The sequence below is a fragment of the Lepus europaeus genome, chromosome 23, assembly GCF_033115175.1.
Source record: "Lepus europaeus isolate LE1 chromosome 23, mLepTim1.pri, whole genome shotgun sequence".
Lineage (NCBI taxonomy): Eukaryota > Metazoa > Chordata > Mammalia > Lagomorpha > Leporidae > Lepus > Lepus europaeus.
In genome coordinates, this window is record NC_084849.1 from 5,066,601 (window position 1) to 5,082,964 (window position 16,364).

The 16,364-nt window shown below is 68.2% G+C and overlaps 1 protein-coding gene across 18 annotated transcripts in view; it reads left to right on the forward strand.

The window, feature by feature from the left end:
• The window catches only part of NCOR2 (nuclear receptor corepressor 2), a 163,425-nt gene that overhangs the window by 129,034 nt on the left and 18,027 nt on the right, over positions 1-16,364 (forward strand). For 14 of the 18 annotated variants that reach the window (XM_062182215.1, XM_062182214.1, XM_062182221.1 and 11 more), the window contains exons 19-27: positions 1,889-2,036; positions 4,155-4,208; positions 5,360-5,975; positions 10,393-10,513; positions 10,995-11,148; positions 14,478-14,642; positions 15,291-15,412; positions 15,921-16,023; positions 16,214-16,318. In XM_062182215.1, the coding sequence (XP_062038199.1) occupies positions 1,889-2,036; positions 4,155-4,208; positions 5,360-5,975; positions 10,393-10,513; positions 10,995-11,148; positions 14,478-14,642; positions 15,291-15,412; positions 15,921-16,023; positions 16,214-16,318 (1,588 nt within the window). The remainder of the gene's footprint in view (positions 1-1,888; positions 2,037-4,154; positions 4,209-5,359; positions 5,976-10,392; positions 10,514-10,994; positions 11,149-14,477; positions 14,643-15,290; positions 15,413-15,920; positions 16,024-16,213; positions 16,319-16,364) is intronic. The other 4 variants (XM_062182223.1, XM_062182224.1, XM_062182225.1 and 1 more) reach the window with 2 other exon arrangements.

The following is a 16,364-nucleotide window of genomic DNA, read 5'->3' on the forward strand; positions in this document are numbered from 1 at the left end:
GGGTGTCTGGGTAGAGCAGCGGACAGTGCCAAGGCCCTGTGGCCCAGGTACCTGCAACAAGCAGGCGATGGGTTTGTCACGGTGCTGAGGAGCTGGGGTGGGGAGCAGCCTGCAGCAGTGGTCCAGAGCTGCACCAGGCAGGGCTGGGCCCCGGGGTGAAGCAGGGTGTGTGCCCAATGTACAGAGGAATCAGTGCCGGAGCTGGGCTCCTCCTGTCGCGACCACCATCCTGCTGCCGAGGCGCGGGGCATTCGGGGCTTGGCCCTCCCTGCTGGAGACCCCTGCCCGAGGAAGCGCTCCGTGTCCCCCATGTCCCACCCACCCCCACTGCCCAGGCCTCGGTCGCCGGCCTCCCTGCCCCAGCACCCTCCTGGTGCCTGTTGCTAAAAACAGACTGGGGAAGAAGGGGATCCCTCGGCCACAGCCACAGAAGCCACAGGCCACAGCTTTCTCGCGCCTCCGCAGGCTGGAGCCGCCGCAGGGTTTGGGCGGGGCTGAGGCCCGGGCCCTGGACGTCGGGCAGGGCAGGGCTGGGGATGGAAAGTGTGACGAGCGGGCAGGCGGCCACTCCCCTTTCTTCCTACTGTCCCCGGCGGCTGCACCCTGAGGCCTGCTGTTTGTTCAGGTGGCCGCAGGACAGGAAGTGAGCCCGGGCTGGGCAGGAGACCCCCTCAGCCCCCACGAGGCCGTTTCCAGCTTGGCCACAGCCAGGGCAGGAGGGACACGGCCTGCTTGGTGCCTGGTGGCTGAGTGGCCCTGACCCCTGAGAGCGGCTGTGCCTGTTTGGCGGGGGGCGGGCTGAGTCAGTTCTCACGGCCGCCATGGCAATGTGCCCCGGGCCAGCCGGCTCCAGCGCAGGAGTCGTGTGGTTGACTCGGGGCCTATGGAGGCTCCTGGTGTCCCTAAGCTGACCCTTCCACTGGGTCCATACCTCCTGCTAAGAGGCCATCGGTCCTGGCTGGGTGTGTTTGGCGGGACCCTGTTCAGCCCAAGGCACTGTGTCTTCTGGGTTCCACGTGCGTGCCCAGAGACCCTGGCAAGTCAGGCTGCCCCCCTCTCACACCGGACTTGGGGAGGCCCACCCTACTCCCCCGGGGGGCCCCAGACACCCCGAGACCCCAGCATGTTCATGGCTAAGGACGCGGCCCAGGCACAGCCACTCCGCAAGTCAGCCTAAGGACGTGGAACCCGGCCCTCGCTTGGTCTGAGGGTGCTGAGGTGCCCAGGCAGGCCCGAGGACAGGAGCTGGCAGTCGGCTCCACGCAGGCTCCTGTCTGTCCATCGGCTGCACCCCAGGGCCGCCCCTCCCCGGGCCCTCAGGGCCTGGCTCTGACGTCACTTCCTGGCCACCGCCCCGCCCTCTCAGACCCTATGGCCTCCTCTTAGTCCCCCGTTAGAAGCTGCATCCCCGATTGGCAGCCCTCCAGGGCAGGGGCCTTGTCCCCCATGCCCTGGTGCATGCCATGTCGTGCTGTCCTCCGGCCTGTGCCTGGGGCTCAGGGCTCAGGTGAGTTGTGCCAGGAAAAGGTCCAGGCGTTCATTGGTCCCCTCTCCACCTGTAGCTGAGCTGGCAGTGTCCCCAGGGGTGTGGTCACAACTCTGGCCAGGAGTCAAGGGCTGGAGCAGTCCTGGGAGCCCTCCCGGTAAAGGCAGCCTCTCGCCTATTCAAGAAGAATGTGGGAACAGCCGAGAGGCCAGGCCGTGCCCGGGGTGTACCCAGGACACGGTGGAGGGGTAAAGCCCTGGTAAAAATAACTGTGGCTGTTTGGCGTGGTGCTGGGGCACGTGGCTGGGACGGCTGCCCCTTGCAGTGTGGCAAGGCCACGGGCCCGGGGAGTCCCCGGGACACCAGCCCAGCCGGGCCCTGACCCCCGCTGTCCCTGCCCAGGAGAAGGAGAGGAACGCGCGGAGGAAGAAGAAGAAGGCCCCGGCCGTGGCCAGCGAGGAGGCCGCCTTCCCGCCCGCCGTGGAGGACGAGGAGATGGAGGCGTCGGGCGCCAGCGGCAACGAGGAGGAGATGGCGGAGGAAGCGGAAGGTGAGGGCGGCCGGCAGCGCCATGGCCCTGGGTAGACGGACAGACCCCGCCCGCCCTGCGGCTCCGGGTGGCCCTCTTAGGAGGGGCTCAGGCTCTCGAAGCGGGGTGCATGTGTCACCCCAAGGTTCCCCGGTTAGGTGGGGGACGGGGACAGTGACAGTGGCTCACGGTGGTACAGGGCGACAACAGCTTGGGGGCGATGAGAGTGATCAGAGACAGTGACTCAGCGATGCTGACAGCGGCTCAGGGACAGCGACGGTGACCCCGGGGTGGTGACAGTGGCTCCAGGGCTATGACAGCAGCTCAGGGACTGTGGGCTTGCCTTCCCTGGGCGCCTTGTTCGGTCCTCTGAGCTCCTGGCTGGGCCCGGTGACGCCTGTTGTGCCGGTCGGGTGTTGCTGATCACAGAGCTGATTGCCGGGTCTCCCAGCGTAAGCAAAGCTGGTCCTTCCTGGCAGCCGGCTCGGGGCGGGTGGCTGTTGGGCTGTTGGTTGTGCTCCGCGCCCAGGTTGGCATAATGAGGCGCGGGGGCCCCCAACCGCATCAGCCCGGGCACCATCGCCTACATCTGCCTTAGCCGCCGCCTCCTGCCCGCCCTGCACCCGAGGCCGCTCCCCCCACCCCAAGCCAGAGCCCCTGGGAACTGAACACGGGTCGCCCGAGCAAACCACGCTCTGCACGCCCGCCCCAGGCCTCCTGTCGCCTGTGGCAGCCCCTGCAGTCCTCGGCCCTGCGTCATGGCCAGGGCAGCCCCGGCAGGGCCCCAAGCTGCCGAGAGGTGAGGCCTCCTGTCTGCATGTGGGCCCCCGCGGCGCACCTGCTGCTCCCGGCAGTGGGGCCCTGCCCACCCGTGGGTGCCCAGCCCATGCCCCCGCACAGGTGCTTGTCGGGAGCAGACTCTGGCCCAGGCCAGCCCACATCCTGGCTGGAGTCTGCATGAAGCCTCCCGCCAGGCCTCGACTGGGCCCTGGGTCCGTGGCCATGAAAAGAGGAGACCCAGAGAGAGAACCAATCCCCTGGGTGGGCAGGGTGCAGGCTGGGGAAGTCCCTGCCACTTGCGGGGCCCACGCGTCCTGTTAGGCAGGGGGAGGGGACAGAGCTGAGGTCTCTGTGGCCACATGGCCAGCCCCCAGGACAGCGTTGCTGAGGCCGGATGCCCGGGGCGTCACAGCTGTCCCATTGGTGAGGGAGCCAAGGCTCAGGCCAGGGACACTCCTGGGGTGTCACAGTGTGTAACTGGGGCACCTGCAGGCTGCCCGGCCAGGGTGGGGCAGGGGAGGGAGGAGCTGGCTTGAGGCCTGGCCGAATCTTCCAGAAGACCCAGCCAGCCCCCACGTTGCCGCCGACCGCGCCATGGGGTTGGGCATGTGCAGGGGGTGGATCTGCCAGTTGAGGGGCAGGAGCCCAGGTGGCCCGCACACCTCCAGGAATGGCAGCGGCCATGACGGGCGTTCTGGGACTAATCCCTCGAGTCCAGGACGGCCCTGCTTGGGCCCCCGGCTGCTTCTCCTGCAGCTCCGTCCCCGGAGCCCTGCCATCGACCTCGTGGTGAAACTGCCCGTCGTATGGCTGAACACACTGGGGCACTGGGGCTTCAGCCACTTGTCCTGGGGACTCCTGTTGTCACCGTAGCCGCCAGGCTGGGCAGGACGGCCAGGGCTCAGGGGCACAGTGTGTTCCACTTCGCCCCCTGCACGGAAGCCTCGGGCAAGTTGCCGGACCCCCATGCTTCAGCCTCCTTTCCTGCCCACGCCTGGTGACTGCTGAGCGTGCCGGGTGCTGAGCAGTCACCGAGACCAAGTGAGGGCCCGGCGTGGAGCTTGGCACGCACCATGTGCACCGGCCTTGAGTTGCTGTCACGAGGCGTGGCCCTGTTCCTGGCACAGCGGCCCCTGCCGGCCTCTGCCCCCAGCCTCGCTCACCTGCCCCCCGGGGTCCTGGGCCGCAAGAGGTCCGAGGGTCCAAGCCCCCGACTCCTGTGCCCCATCATCGGACCCTGTAACCGGGCTGGGCAGAACTGATGCCTGCTGGGCCCCCAGCCCCGCGGCCTGCCCGCCTCCGCCCCTCTCCGCTGCTCACTGCCACCTGGCTCCTAACTCTTGTCTGACTTCCTTCCAGCCTTACACGCCTCTGGGAGTGAGGTGCCCAGAGGAGAATGTGGCGGCGGTCAAGGTACGGATGAGGCAGGGCCGGGCGGGCGGGGGGCGCACTCCCCTGGGAGCACCACCACCTGGCTGCTGGCCCCTCTGTGCCCCTTCCCACGGTGCTCCCGGCTTCCTCCTGGGCACCAGTGAGCCCTCAACCGCGTGTCTCAGTGCAGTTTGCACCTGGGACTCTTTAAAAAACGTTTGTGTTTGTTTTCATCTACTTGAAAGGCAGAGCAACAGAGATGTTGGGGGGAGGGGGTAGTCAAAGGGGAGAGAGAGACAGAAGTCTTTCATCCACTGGTTCACTCCCCCAATGCCCATAGCAGCCACGGCTGGGCCAGGCTGGAGCCAGGGGCCAGCAGCTCCCTCGGGGTCTCCTGCGTGAGTGGCAGGGCCCCAAGCACCTGAGCCGCCACCAGCTGCCTCCCAGGGTGCGCATGCGCAGGCAGCTGGGTCGGAAGCAGCGTGGTTGGGACTCCCGCCAGGCCCTCTGAAGGTGAGGTGGCCACACCAGACACCCACCTGGGCACCCTGCCTGACTTGGTTTTCTCTGCGATCTGTGGGAAGTGGCGGAAAGTGGGCCCAAAGCAGTAGCAGGGGTGGTTTTAGGGCTCAAGAGCCAGGGCTGGAGCCAAGGCCGCTCGCCCTCCACAGGGGCACAGGGGCACCAGTGTTCAGGCCACACCCGAGGGGGGTGTGGTCAATGTGGGCCCCGCCCCATGGCCTCTGCCCAGGCACAGGCAGGTGCACCTTGTCCTGTTGGATGACCACGGCGATACAGCATGGTGGGGTTGACCAGCTGGCCCATGTGAGCTGTGAGGCCCCCTCAGCTCATCCCCTCTCTGAGATAGGATCTAGGAGTGTTGTTCTCCCAATTGTATGGATGGGAAAACCGAGGCCCCAAGAGCTGCCATGGGCGAGCAGCCAGTGGGGGGCAGAGCAAGTCTGAGAACTTAGCTGAGAACGCGGGGGTCTTCGCTCGGCTGCCCGGATGCCCTGGGGGTTGGGGTTAGCCAGGTCACGGGCCCTTGGTCCCCGTGCAGGTGATGCCAGGGGTGTTGGGTCCTCAGGGCTGTGTGGGGGCCAGGATGGAGTCCTGGACTCCATGGGGTCATGCCTGCCTCGCGTGCCCCCAGCCCCCCTCACCCGTTCCACGTATGTTCTCACCCCACACAGCTGCCGTCAACAACAGCTCCGACACCGAGAGCATCCCCTCCCCTCGCACTGAGACCACCAAGGACACGGGGCAGAATGGGCCCCAGCCCCCACCCACGCCTGGGGTCGCCGCACCACCCCCGGAACCTCCCACCCCACTGCCAGAAGACAACCCGGCCCCCACGGAGCCCAGCCCCGCCCCCAAAGCTGCCAGCCCCCCCACACCCCCGCCCGCACCCACCTCGCCTGCGGCTCCCCCTCCAGGGGTCCCCAAGGAGGAGAAAGAGGAAGAGGCCACGACAGCACCCCCAGCAGAGGAGGGGGAAGAACAGAAGGTGCCCGAGGCCCCAGAGCTGGTGGTAGACACGGGGAAGACGGAGGAGCCCGGGCCACCCCCCGAGGAGCCCACCAAGAGCGAGTGTAAGGACGAGGCCCAGGACGAGGGGCCGCACCAGGGCAAGGGGGCAGAGCCCAGCTTGGAGGCCACCCCGGAGGCGGCGCTCAAGGTGGAGAAGAAGGAAAGTGTGGTCAGCAAGGCCGCTGTGGCCAAGGGCTCAGGCGCGCCCCAGGACAGCGACTCCAGCGCCACGTGCAGCGCCGACGAGGTGGACGAGCCCGAGGGTGGCGACAAGAGCAGGTGCGTGGGCGGGGCCCGGCTTGGGGCTTTTGTCTGTGTGTTCGTCCCGCGCACGTTATCGGGCAGAGGCAGCGGCAGGCAGGCTGACGCTGTGGCCGAGTCGGGGGGTGGACTGGGAGTGGGAGACCTCTCCCCACCCAGGGGTGCCCTGTGAGCTGAGGCCTGGGCGGAGCAGGGGATGGCAGGCAACGCCGGGGGAGCCGGCCAGGCCGCGCGTGCCGCCTTCCACTGGCTGTCTCTTCTCTCGGCTGCGTAGACCAGAGTCCCTCGCCAAGGTGTGGGTGGGGCCGGGCTCCCCTGAGACTCGGGTCGCCCCTTCCTCGGCCTTCCAGCCGCTGCTGCCTAGGCTGTGCCTTGGCCCGCAGCCCCGTGCACTCTGCTCTGTCGGCACGCAGCTTCTCCCGCCGCGCCTCTGTGTCCAAGTTGCCTTCTTATAAGGACTCCAGGCCCTGGTTTCGGGCTCCCCAGCCCAGTGTGACCTCATCTTGCCTTGGTCACATCGACAGGATGCTCTGTTTCCAAATAAGGTCGCCCTCACGGCTGCCCAGGGTTAGAATGGGGGACACAATTCCACCCTCAGTGTGGCGAAGGTGGCGGATGCAAAGGCCCTGGGGTGGGAATGGCCCGGTGAGGTGTAGGTGCTAAGGGGCTGGAGGAAAGGGGTGGACACGGGACCAGGCAGACGTCTGTGGCGTTCTCGGGGGCCCCTGAGCAATGGGGGTTGCTTTACCTGCTCCACTGGCTGCTGTGTGGAGGCACTGAGGGGGGCTGATGGGCTGACGGAGACAGCTGTCCCAGTGGTGGCCATCGGACTGGGGGAGAGCTGCAATTCCAGAAGATTTGGGGCAGTACCCTGGAGGCTCATGGCCCAGCCCATCCAGGCCCGGGCTCTGGGCAAAGGGCTGAGGAGGGGTCCTCGGGTGGCTGGCCATGGCCCCCATGGGGTGCCCCTCCCCCGGCCCTGGGAAGGCTGGATTTTAACCCTTTCTGGCTGATGCGTCAGGACCAAGACGAGTCGGGACCAACCCCAGGGTGCCGCGGGCAGAGCTGTGGAGCCCCGTCCAGCTCGCACTGGACGCCTGGGGTTCTTTCCTAGTGAGGCAGGCGGGACAGGCAGGTGATGGGGCCGTCTACAGGCACTTAGGTGAGCCCACTGCCCCCGCAGCATGCCCACCGAGAGGGACACGGGGTCGGGCCGCCACCCCTGGGTCAGCAGAGGCCCAGTGGCAGGTTCTGGGCGCACAGAGAGTCGGAGCTTCTTGCCCGACAGGTGCGGCACCAACAGTGGTGCTCGTGGCAGCAGGGCAGACAGCCAGGGTCCATGTGCCAGGGCAGGGGTCCGGACGCTGCCCTGCCTTCCCCCACTTCCCCCCACCCCCCGGCTCACGGGCGCCGCACTGATATGCAGCCTCCTGGAGTCTGTGTCTCGGGTATACATGGCCTGTCCTTGCTGGAGCCGCAGGGCTGGCTCGAGTGGCACCAGTCCGGACCCCTGGGGTCAGGCCTGACGCCATGGAGGGTGCTTTGAGCTCCCCGCCCTCTCCCCTGGCAGCCTCACGCCCAGGCCACGTCCCTCCCCCACCCAGTGGGGTCTGGCATCTGGCCATCCTGCGCCTGTGGTCCAGCCTGCAGCACCTCACCCCGGGGGGTGTCAGGACACCTGGTGTGCCAGGCCCCCACCCTGGGGGCTGCCTTGCCCTCTCTGCGAGCGAGGCTGGCCTTGGGCCAGCCTGCTGACCCCTCCTGGCTGGCAGCCCGCCCCCCGCAGCCACAGCCACAGCCATGCAGGGCTGGAGGACACAGTGAGATGCGTCAGAGCCCGGCCCGCAGTCAAGGCCCCCGGGGCCCCCCCGCCGCACCCCCGGCTCCTGGCTGCCCGCCCAGCGCCCTCCTTCCTGCCTGACGTCCCTGCATGGGCTTGGGACCAGTCTCGCTCAGGCCCCTGCCGGGAGGTTGGGCGGAGAGCCTCCTCCTCCTGCTCCCCCCACCTCCCCTTCTCCTCCTCCTCCCCCTCCTCCTCTCTCCCCCTTCCCCTCTCCCCCTCCCTGTCCATCTTCCCTCTCCCCCTCCCCCGCCTCCACTTCCTCCCCCTCCCTCTCCCCCTTGGGAGTCTTCTTGGCGGGCGGCCAGAGATCTCGGCTGTGATCGCAGAGCCCTGGCCGCCCGCCCTGCCCTGTTCTGTTTCCCAGACAGGGTGCCTGCCTGGGTGCTTGCTGGCAGGACCCGGCCTCGGGAAAAGTCCCTTCCTCAGGCTCAGTTTTCCCGTCTGTGGGATGGGCGTGGTCCTCCACCCCTGATGTGAGTGTGACCAATGCCAGGGTCCCCCCAAATGGCACTGTAGCACAGCTCCTTCTGCCCCCCTCTCCCCGGAATCTCTAAAGACTCACAACAGTGGCTCCCCCCTGCTCGTCGATAACACAAGTGGTGGGTGGGTGTCAGCCGGCCCCGGCACCAAGGAAGCAGCATAGACAGGGCCCCAGCCCCTGGGTGCTAAGGTTCCAGTGAGAAGGTGGGAAAATGGCGGCACTCACCTCCCCCCGGCTAAGGGCATGATGGAGACACGGGCTGCACAGGCCTGGAGGGCTTCTCGGAGGAGGTGGCATTGGAGGGTGGGGGAGCAGCCGGGGCTAAGGCCCTATGGCCTCAGGAGCTCATGCGTGGCTCAGTAGCCGGTGCAGAGCCCTGCAGCCGCAAGTGGGGTGAGGGGCACCCGGGGTGGGGGCGGTGGTGAACGGTCAGCCCCCGGGAAGGCAGGGGAGTGGTATAGCCGATCTGTACATGTGCTGTAGCTCCCAGAGCAGACCCGGGGTGGGGTTGGTGGGGAAGCCAGGGCAGGCCCTGCTGGTTGCCCTGGGGGAGAGAAGCCCGCAGGAAGGGACCCCTCAGCCTGGCCCCTGTCTGCCAGCTCCCCCCACCTCTACAGATGGGGAGACTGAAGCACGGTCAGCTCCGGGGGTTCGAAGTGGAGCCCACTCTGCCCTGCGGAGGTGGGGGGGCAGGGTGGGGCCTCTCGGCCACGTGTGCCAGGCCCTGAGAGCCCTGCCCGCTCGGTCCTCCCAGGAAGCAGGAAACAGACACCACTGTCTTCCAGGAAGACAAGCATGCAGGGGGCGGGGCCACTGAGGCCGGTGGGAGGGGCCGGGAACAGGAGCTGCCAGCCCCCCCCCCCGGGGGAACCAGAGGACGGGGCTGGCCCGCTCCTGAACCCCGATGGGTGACCCAGCCCCTAGGATTGGTACAAGATGAACCTGCCTCCGTGTGGTGGTACCTGGGGGAGGAGCCGTGGGGAAACCGAGGCAGGACGGCACACAGGCCCCTGCCACGTGGGTGTTCCGCGTGTCCCCAGCTCAAACTGTCTCCATAGGTTTGTGTTTACACACACACAGCTTTAACACGCATAGCGAGCTCTGGGTTCCACGCACACGCGCCCCAGCCCCTCGCAGTCTCCACCCACTCTGTGAGCTGGGGGCGGGGGCACAGCGCTCGGCCGCGGCCGTGGTGGCCGTGGCCGTCACCCTGAGCCGAAGCCCTGTGCCAGGCGCGGTCACCGCTCCCACCCCACGGGCCTTGGCAGCGCCCCTCCTGCCGCCCGTCTGCATGGGGTCCGCTCTGTGGCCCTGGCGTTTGCCTTCCCTCCCCCGCAGTGGTGGTCTGTGGCCTTGGCCTCCGCTTTCCACGTGGCCGTTGTGGCTATTCCTGACTGAAGTGCGCTGGGCACAGGCTCTGGGGACCTCGGCGCGGTGGCAGCCGGGCCGCTGGTGACATCGGTGTTACTGGTGACATCGGGCTCAGGGGTGCCAGGCAGGGCCACGGCCAAGGGAGAGGCTCCAGGAGGTCTCGGGAGAGCTCAGGGCCCTGACAGGTGAGCGGCTGGGTGAGCTTCCTCCTGCAGCTCCTGCGTGGGCGGTCTGCCTGCTCCGCCCACACTGCTGTACACGTGGCAGGTGTGGGCAGGGGCTAGTCCCCGCAGCCCCAGCCTGTCTCGTGCCCAGGGCCCTGTGGTCGTGGCACGGCGGAGTGGTCCGTCCTCCCGCTCTGTCTGCCGGAAGGGAGTGTGCTCCTGGCACCACCGCCCTGAGTGGGGCCACGGCGTGCGGGGCTGTGGCGACAGCGCCCACTGCCTCCTCCTGAGACTCACCCCAGGCTTGGGGCAGGACTGGATCCTGCGCCTCTCTCTGCTGGGCTGGATGTGGTCCTGGTTCCCCCTCCCCGGAGGCCAGCGCAGGCCAGAGCGGCGAGGGAGGGGCCCCTGCGGCCCCCGCCCGGCCAAATCTTGCCTGGCTTCCCCAGCAGACCCTTCGGCACTGGCCGGGGGTCCTGCCCCTCCCAGCCCTACATGGAGGAGGCTGCTGTGAGCTGCGACAGCCCCCGCCCCCAGAGCTGAGCGGGGCGGGCTCCGACGCTTGTCTCTCCTCAGGCTGCTGTCCCCCAGGCCCAGTCTCCTGGGCCCCACCGGCGACCCCAGGGCCAACGCCTCACCTCAGAAGCCACTGGACCTGAAGCAGCTGAAGCAGCGGGCGGCCGCCATCCCCCCCATCGTGAGTGCCCGCCCAGGACTCCCCGCCGAGCCCATGGGACAGTGACTTTCTGGGTTGTAGGAGGGAGACTGCACCTGCAGCTTGGCTCCACCCCGCCTCCCTATTCCCGAGTATTCTCCCTGGGAAGGGGGTGCCTTAGCCTCTGCCCACCATGGGAGGGTGTTCCTGGGCCCCCACAGCAGACCCCCACTGCAGCAATACCGGGAGCATCCTGCCCCTACTCCTGGTCTCTGGGGAAGCTGCCCTTGTCCGAGGAGGGGCCCAGAGCTGCAGGACCCCTCCTGGGGCTGGCACAGTCCTGACTCCTCCCCAGCCTATGGGGACTTGGGAGCCAGCGCCTCCGAGGACCCCCCACCCCCGTGTTTGGGTCCAGGCCTCCTCTCCACGGGGTTCTCCGTGTGCAGGTGGACCTCATGCTGGCCACTCCCCACCCCCCGCCCCGGGACCCCCGACAAGGCCGCTCACTGTCCTGCTTCCCCAGCAGCTCACCCGGGAGGATGCTGCCCCCGCGAAGCCGGCTCCCACCGCCCCCCCAACACCGCAGCACCTGCAGCCGGAGAGCGACGGTCCCCAGCAGCCCGGTAGCAGCCCTCGGGGCAAGAGCAGGAGCCCCGCGCCCCCCGCCGAGAAGGAGGGTAAGGGTCCTGGCAAGGCCACGGCAGGGCAGGTGGGTGACGTGGCGGCGGCAGGCTGCAGGCCTCGTGGCCTCACGGGCTGGCACGTGTGGCCTCTGCCGAGTCAGCTTGCAGTGCACATGGCAGAGGTGCCCGAACGGCATCCTTCCGCGCCCAGCCCTGGAGTTTGTCGGCTTCTCCATGTTTCCAGAGGCGCTGGCTGCGCAGGAACCTGTGCTGGGGCGGCGTCCAGGCCGCGTGTGAGCTCGGGACCCCGACTCCAGGCCGCGTGTGAGCTCGGGACCCTGACTCCAGGCCGCGTGTGAGCTCGGGACCCCAGCCCTGCTGGCAGTGAAGCGAAGGGGCCGCGGTCTCTCTGTGTTGCGGGCCAGGCTCACTGGGGCACCGGCGGGAGCGCTCCCTGCCCTGTTGCAGCTGTGGTGAGGGCCAAGTGCCTACAGCAGTGGGCGGGGTTTCCTGTTCTTGGAACCTTCTGCTACACCCCGCCGTCCTGGACCCAGGAGATGTAGCCTGTGTCCCCAGGAGGCACTTTCCCAGACCAGGCCGGGTGGCTGCCGTGCTGACCGTCACAGATACTGAGAATGGTGCCCCGAACCTCCCCTGGGCCAGCCCAGGCTCCTGCTGGTGGCTCCAGGGGTCTCGGGCAACAGGACCCAGATGGGTCCCGCAAGCAGCACAGCCCAGGGCAGGTGGCCGCAGTGCCCTCCCCACACCACGGTTGTCACCTCCGTCTCTAGGATGCCAGCTGGCCCTGAAGTGGGGCCTGGAGACCCCTCGCCCACCCCACCCCCGCAGCCGCCTGCACCTGCTGTCGGAAAGTCTGGAGGCCTCCCGGGGGCAGGGCCAGTGTGCAGGGCCAGTGGGCAGACCAGTGGGCAGGGCCAGCAGGCAGGCCAGCAGGCAGAGCCAGCAGAGGCCCCTGGGCCAGGGCAATCGGTGGGCAGCTGTGATGGCCTCGCGCTGCGCCGGGCGGTGGGAGGAGGAGGACCTGCTATGTGTGCTGTGCAGAGGAGGCGAGGGGAGAGCTTTGCTCACCCAGGGAAGGAAGCGTGACCGGCAGTGCCGGGGGCTCGGGGCAGCGTCTCTGCAGAGGGCAGGGGGAGACAGCCATGGACTTTGCAGTTTTCCCTGGGGTGGGACCAAGCTTGGGGAGCGTGAGGAGTCGCAGGCAGGGGGAGGGGCCGAGGGACGGGGTCAGAGGGCAGTAGGACTGCCTGTGTCGGCTTCCTAGGCCTCAGGAGAGCGGGTTTTGTCCCAGGTGCTGCTGGCAGGGTTGGAGCTCAGTGTGCTTCCGGGGAGGTTGGACAGGGCGTGTGATTGACATCTTGGGAGAATCCCTGGCCACAGCTTCCGGCGAGGGTAGCGGCAGCCTGGACTTGGCCAGTAGCTGTGGAGGTGGGGCGGGAAGAGCAGATCACTTCGGAAGCAAAGCTGCAGGGGCCCGGCGTGGGGCGAGGACAGGGGTGTCTCCCTGTGACAAAGGCTGCGTAGGGTTGGGGTGCACGTGAGTCACTGCAGCGTTCGGCACCAGCCCGGGGGCCCAGAGGGCTGGTTTCGGTTCTGAGCAGGGCCGGAGCCACATGAGGCCAGCAGAGGCCTGCTGGGCCAGGGTGCAGGCCCTGCCCTGGGGGAGAGGCAGCCTCCAGCCAGCGGCATCTGGGCATCTGGGACTGGCTCCCCGCCCATTGGCGTCTGGATTCGCTCCCCACAGGGATGGTGCACCTGGCCTCAGGCACTGCGTGCCTTTCTCACAGTTTGGCCCACAGGCAGCTGCCCTGGGGACTCATGGGAACCTGACACCCAGCGCTACCTCTCTGGTCTCAGGAAGTGGACGGGCCTCACTGGCCCTGGCGCCTGTGTGCGGCAGCTCGGCCAAGCCGGTCCCTCGGGCTCCCCCGGGCCCAGCTGGAGGAACAGGTTGTCTCTCCAGGCTCTCGGCCGCCCGCCCGGCCTGGCCTAGTCCCAGGTTTCCCTGCTCCGCCTCCAGCCCAGCTCTCCAGGCTGAGCAGGAGAAAGCTGCCGAGGTGGGCAGGGCTGCTGGGCGAGCCAAGTCCATGGAGTGTGTGGAATTTCCTGGCCTGAGGCAGGCCCTGTGGGGACGCCTCCACTAGGGGCAGCTGAGAATGAAGAGTCCCCATGCCACGTCACTCCTGTGGGCTGTCAGCCTCGCCAGGGCACGGGTTCGGTGGACGCTCAGTCTCTTGTGGGAGAGAAATGGAGACTGCAGCACACAGGCCTCCACCGCCAGCTGCTGTGCCCACGGCAGGCATCATTAATCAACCCAGAGCCACCTTGGGCCATCTGGAGGTTTTCCAAGAGAGGACTGCCTGCCACTCCCGTCCTCTATCGTTGCCCCACCTCTGAGCCAGTTTTCCCCTCCCCCACCGCAGGGGGTGGTCCTCAGGGAGAGATTCAGAGCTGGCTGGAGGCTGGCAGGAGACGCCAGACAGAGCTGAGCCACCTCCTGAGCCCCAGGGGCCCTGGTGGCGTGTGCAGGGCGCCCCCAGGCTGAGAATCCAGCATCAGCGGTTGCCTCGCTGCCTTGGGTTAAGGTCAAGGCTGTGGTCCATAGCCCAGCTGCCCTGGTGCGAAGCTCCCACCTGCCTCTCGCTGGCTGGCTTAGCCTGTCCAGACTCAGCTTTGCCATCTGCGAAAGGAGGCCAACCCGTCAGGCCCCGCAGGCTGCCGTGGGGATGGCGTGAGTTAGCGCATTTGGGCTGCGCGGAGTGGGAGGGCCAGGAGAGCGTGGTGTCTCATGGCCGCTGTGCGCTCTAAGCGGCCACACGCGGCCTAGTGCTGACTGCCACGTGTTCCTGAGCGCCTCCGGTAGGTCGCTGAGTGCGCCTGGCCTCAGTCTGCCGTCTGATAGGTGGGCGCAGCACCTGTCTGCACACGAGCTTGCGGGAGGCTTGGTGGGGCTGCTCTGGTGCTTGGCACACGGCCTGGCCCCGAGTAGGTGCTCTGTGAACAGAGGCCGCGGCTGGGGTCCCTGCTATCGGAGCACGTGGGCTTGTGGCCACTCCGGTCGCCTCTGTAACCCTCCTGCTCAGTCAGCAAACCGCAGCCTTCACGTGGTCGGCGCGGCTCGCGCACGAGTTCTGTGGAAGGCCAGGCCGGGTCCGTGTAGGCTCTGCCGGGCATAGACGGGCAGACAGAGGTGACTACGCTGCAGCCCCAAATGCCGAGAAAGCCAGGTGGTGGCAGGCCCCGGGCACCCTCCTTGGCCGGCGAGAGCCGCTAGCCCCTCCCCAAGATGCACACGCACGCCAAGCAGAGCGTGGTAGGGGCCGCGGCCCAGCCTGGCCTCAGCACCCGTCTCCCGTCCTCAGCCGAGAAGCCTGCGTTCTTCCCAGCCTTTGCGGCCGAGGGCCAGAAGCTTCCCGCTGAGCCCCCGTGCTGGGCGTCAGGCCTGCCTTTCCCCGTGCCCCCGCGTGAGCTGATCAAGGCCTCGCCACACGCCCCGGACCCCTCGGCCTTCTCCTACGCGCCCCCCGGTGAGTAGCCCGGCTGCCACGCTGGGCCACCCAGTGAACGATCACCAGGCACCGACTGTTTGCCCGGCTTGGAACAGCCTGCTCAGCAGAGGGCTGGGGGCGGGGCCGTGGGAGGGACTGAGCCGGTGAGGGGCAGGCCTGGAGGGCTCTGTGTTCCGCGGGTGGCTCAGAGCCAGATAAGGGGGGGAGGGGATGGAGCCAGCTGGTGGGCGGCCCTGGCATGGCCGGGGTGGACCCTGCCTGGACATCGGTAGAGGCTGGCTGGGCTTCGGCCTAGGGGCGCCAGGGAGGGAGCAGGGTGGACGACCTGTGCCCAGGTACAGACGCAGGAAAGAGGAGGTAACACCTGGAAACCAGCTCAGGCTACTGTGGCCCAAGCTCAGAGCCCAGCGGGTGCCAGGCCAATGGCTCTGACCACCACGTCGGGGGCCAGCGGGCAGCCGTGGGAGGCCGTGAACCCTCAGATGCCTTTAGTTCTGGGTGGGGAACAGGGAGACCCATCGGGGTCCAGGTGGGAACAGGGCCTGGGCAGCCAGCGTGGGCAGGAGCAGCAGGGCTCGTGAGGATGGCAGCCGTGCAAATGGCCTGGGGTGTCCAGCGGGGGCAGAGGCAGTGTGAGGCCCCCGATGACAGCCGTGTGCCCCGCAGGTCACCCGCTGCCCCTGGGCCTCCATGACAGCGCCCGGCCCGTCCTGCCACGCCCACCCGCCATCTCCAACCCGCCGCCCCTCATCTCCTCCACCAAGCACCCCAGCGTCCTCGAGAGACAGGTGGGGGCCATCTCCCAGGGGAGGGCGGCCCCGGGAGCTCCCCTGCCCCTCTGGGGACCTGCTCTTCCTGTCTGGGGTGGGGCGGTGGAGCGCTGGGGCCCAAGTCCCCTCTGTTATGTGCTGCTGGGTTTGAGCCCCCTCAGGGCCGAGGGCCTTGTTCCTGGGTGGTCTCACCACGGGGCCGGCGGGTCACTGGACCTCGCTGTGCCTTGGTTTCTTCCCTCTGTGAAATGGAAGTGTGGCTGCTGCAGGCCCAGAGGGGTCAGCAAGACAGCCGGCAGGTGGTGGGCGCTGGATCCCCAGCTCCCTCTGTGCCCCATGTCCCTCAGCCATGTAGGCCACGACCGCCCCTTGGCATGGGAGGGGCCCTTGGCCCAGCACGGGCTTGGATCCCCACGGTCACAGAGCCGGGCCGTAGGGCTGAGGCCCACGCGTCCTCGGGGGCCTTGGTGAGTTGGGCATCCTGCTGCTCCGGCCAGGCCCCTGTGACCCAGCCCCCGCCCTGCAGGGAATGTCGGTGCAGCTGCACGTCCCCTACTCTGAGCACGCCAAGGCCCCCGTCGGCCCCATCACCATGGGGCTGCCACTCGCCATGGACCCCAAGAAGCTGGGTAAGGATGTGGGCCCTGCCCACCTGGAGGCCCTGGCTCAGTGCTGGCTGTTGGCATTGGGGCTGGGGGAGGGACCCTGGCCTGGTTGGGGCGGGGGGGGCTGCAGCCCCTGGCATTGGGTGGGGACACTCCGCCCCCGCGCGTGCCTGCCCCAGGGCTCGGTCAGGGCTCACCTCTCGCTGGTCCTCAGCGCCCTTCAGTGCCGTGAAGCAGGAGCAGCTGTCCCCACGGGGCCAGGCTGGGCCGCCCGAGAGCCTGGGGGCGCCCACGGCACAGGAGACGTCTGTGCTGAGAGGTGAGCATCTGCTCCTCTGCTGCCGGCACAGTCGGGGTGGGAGTGG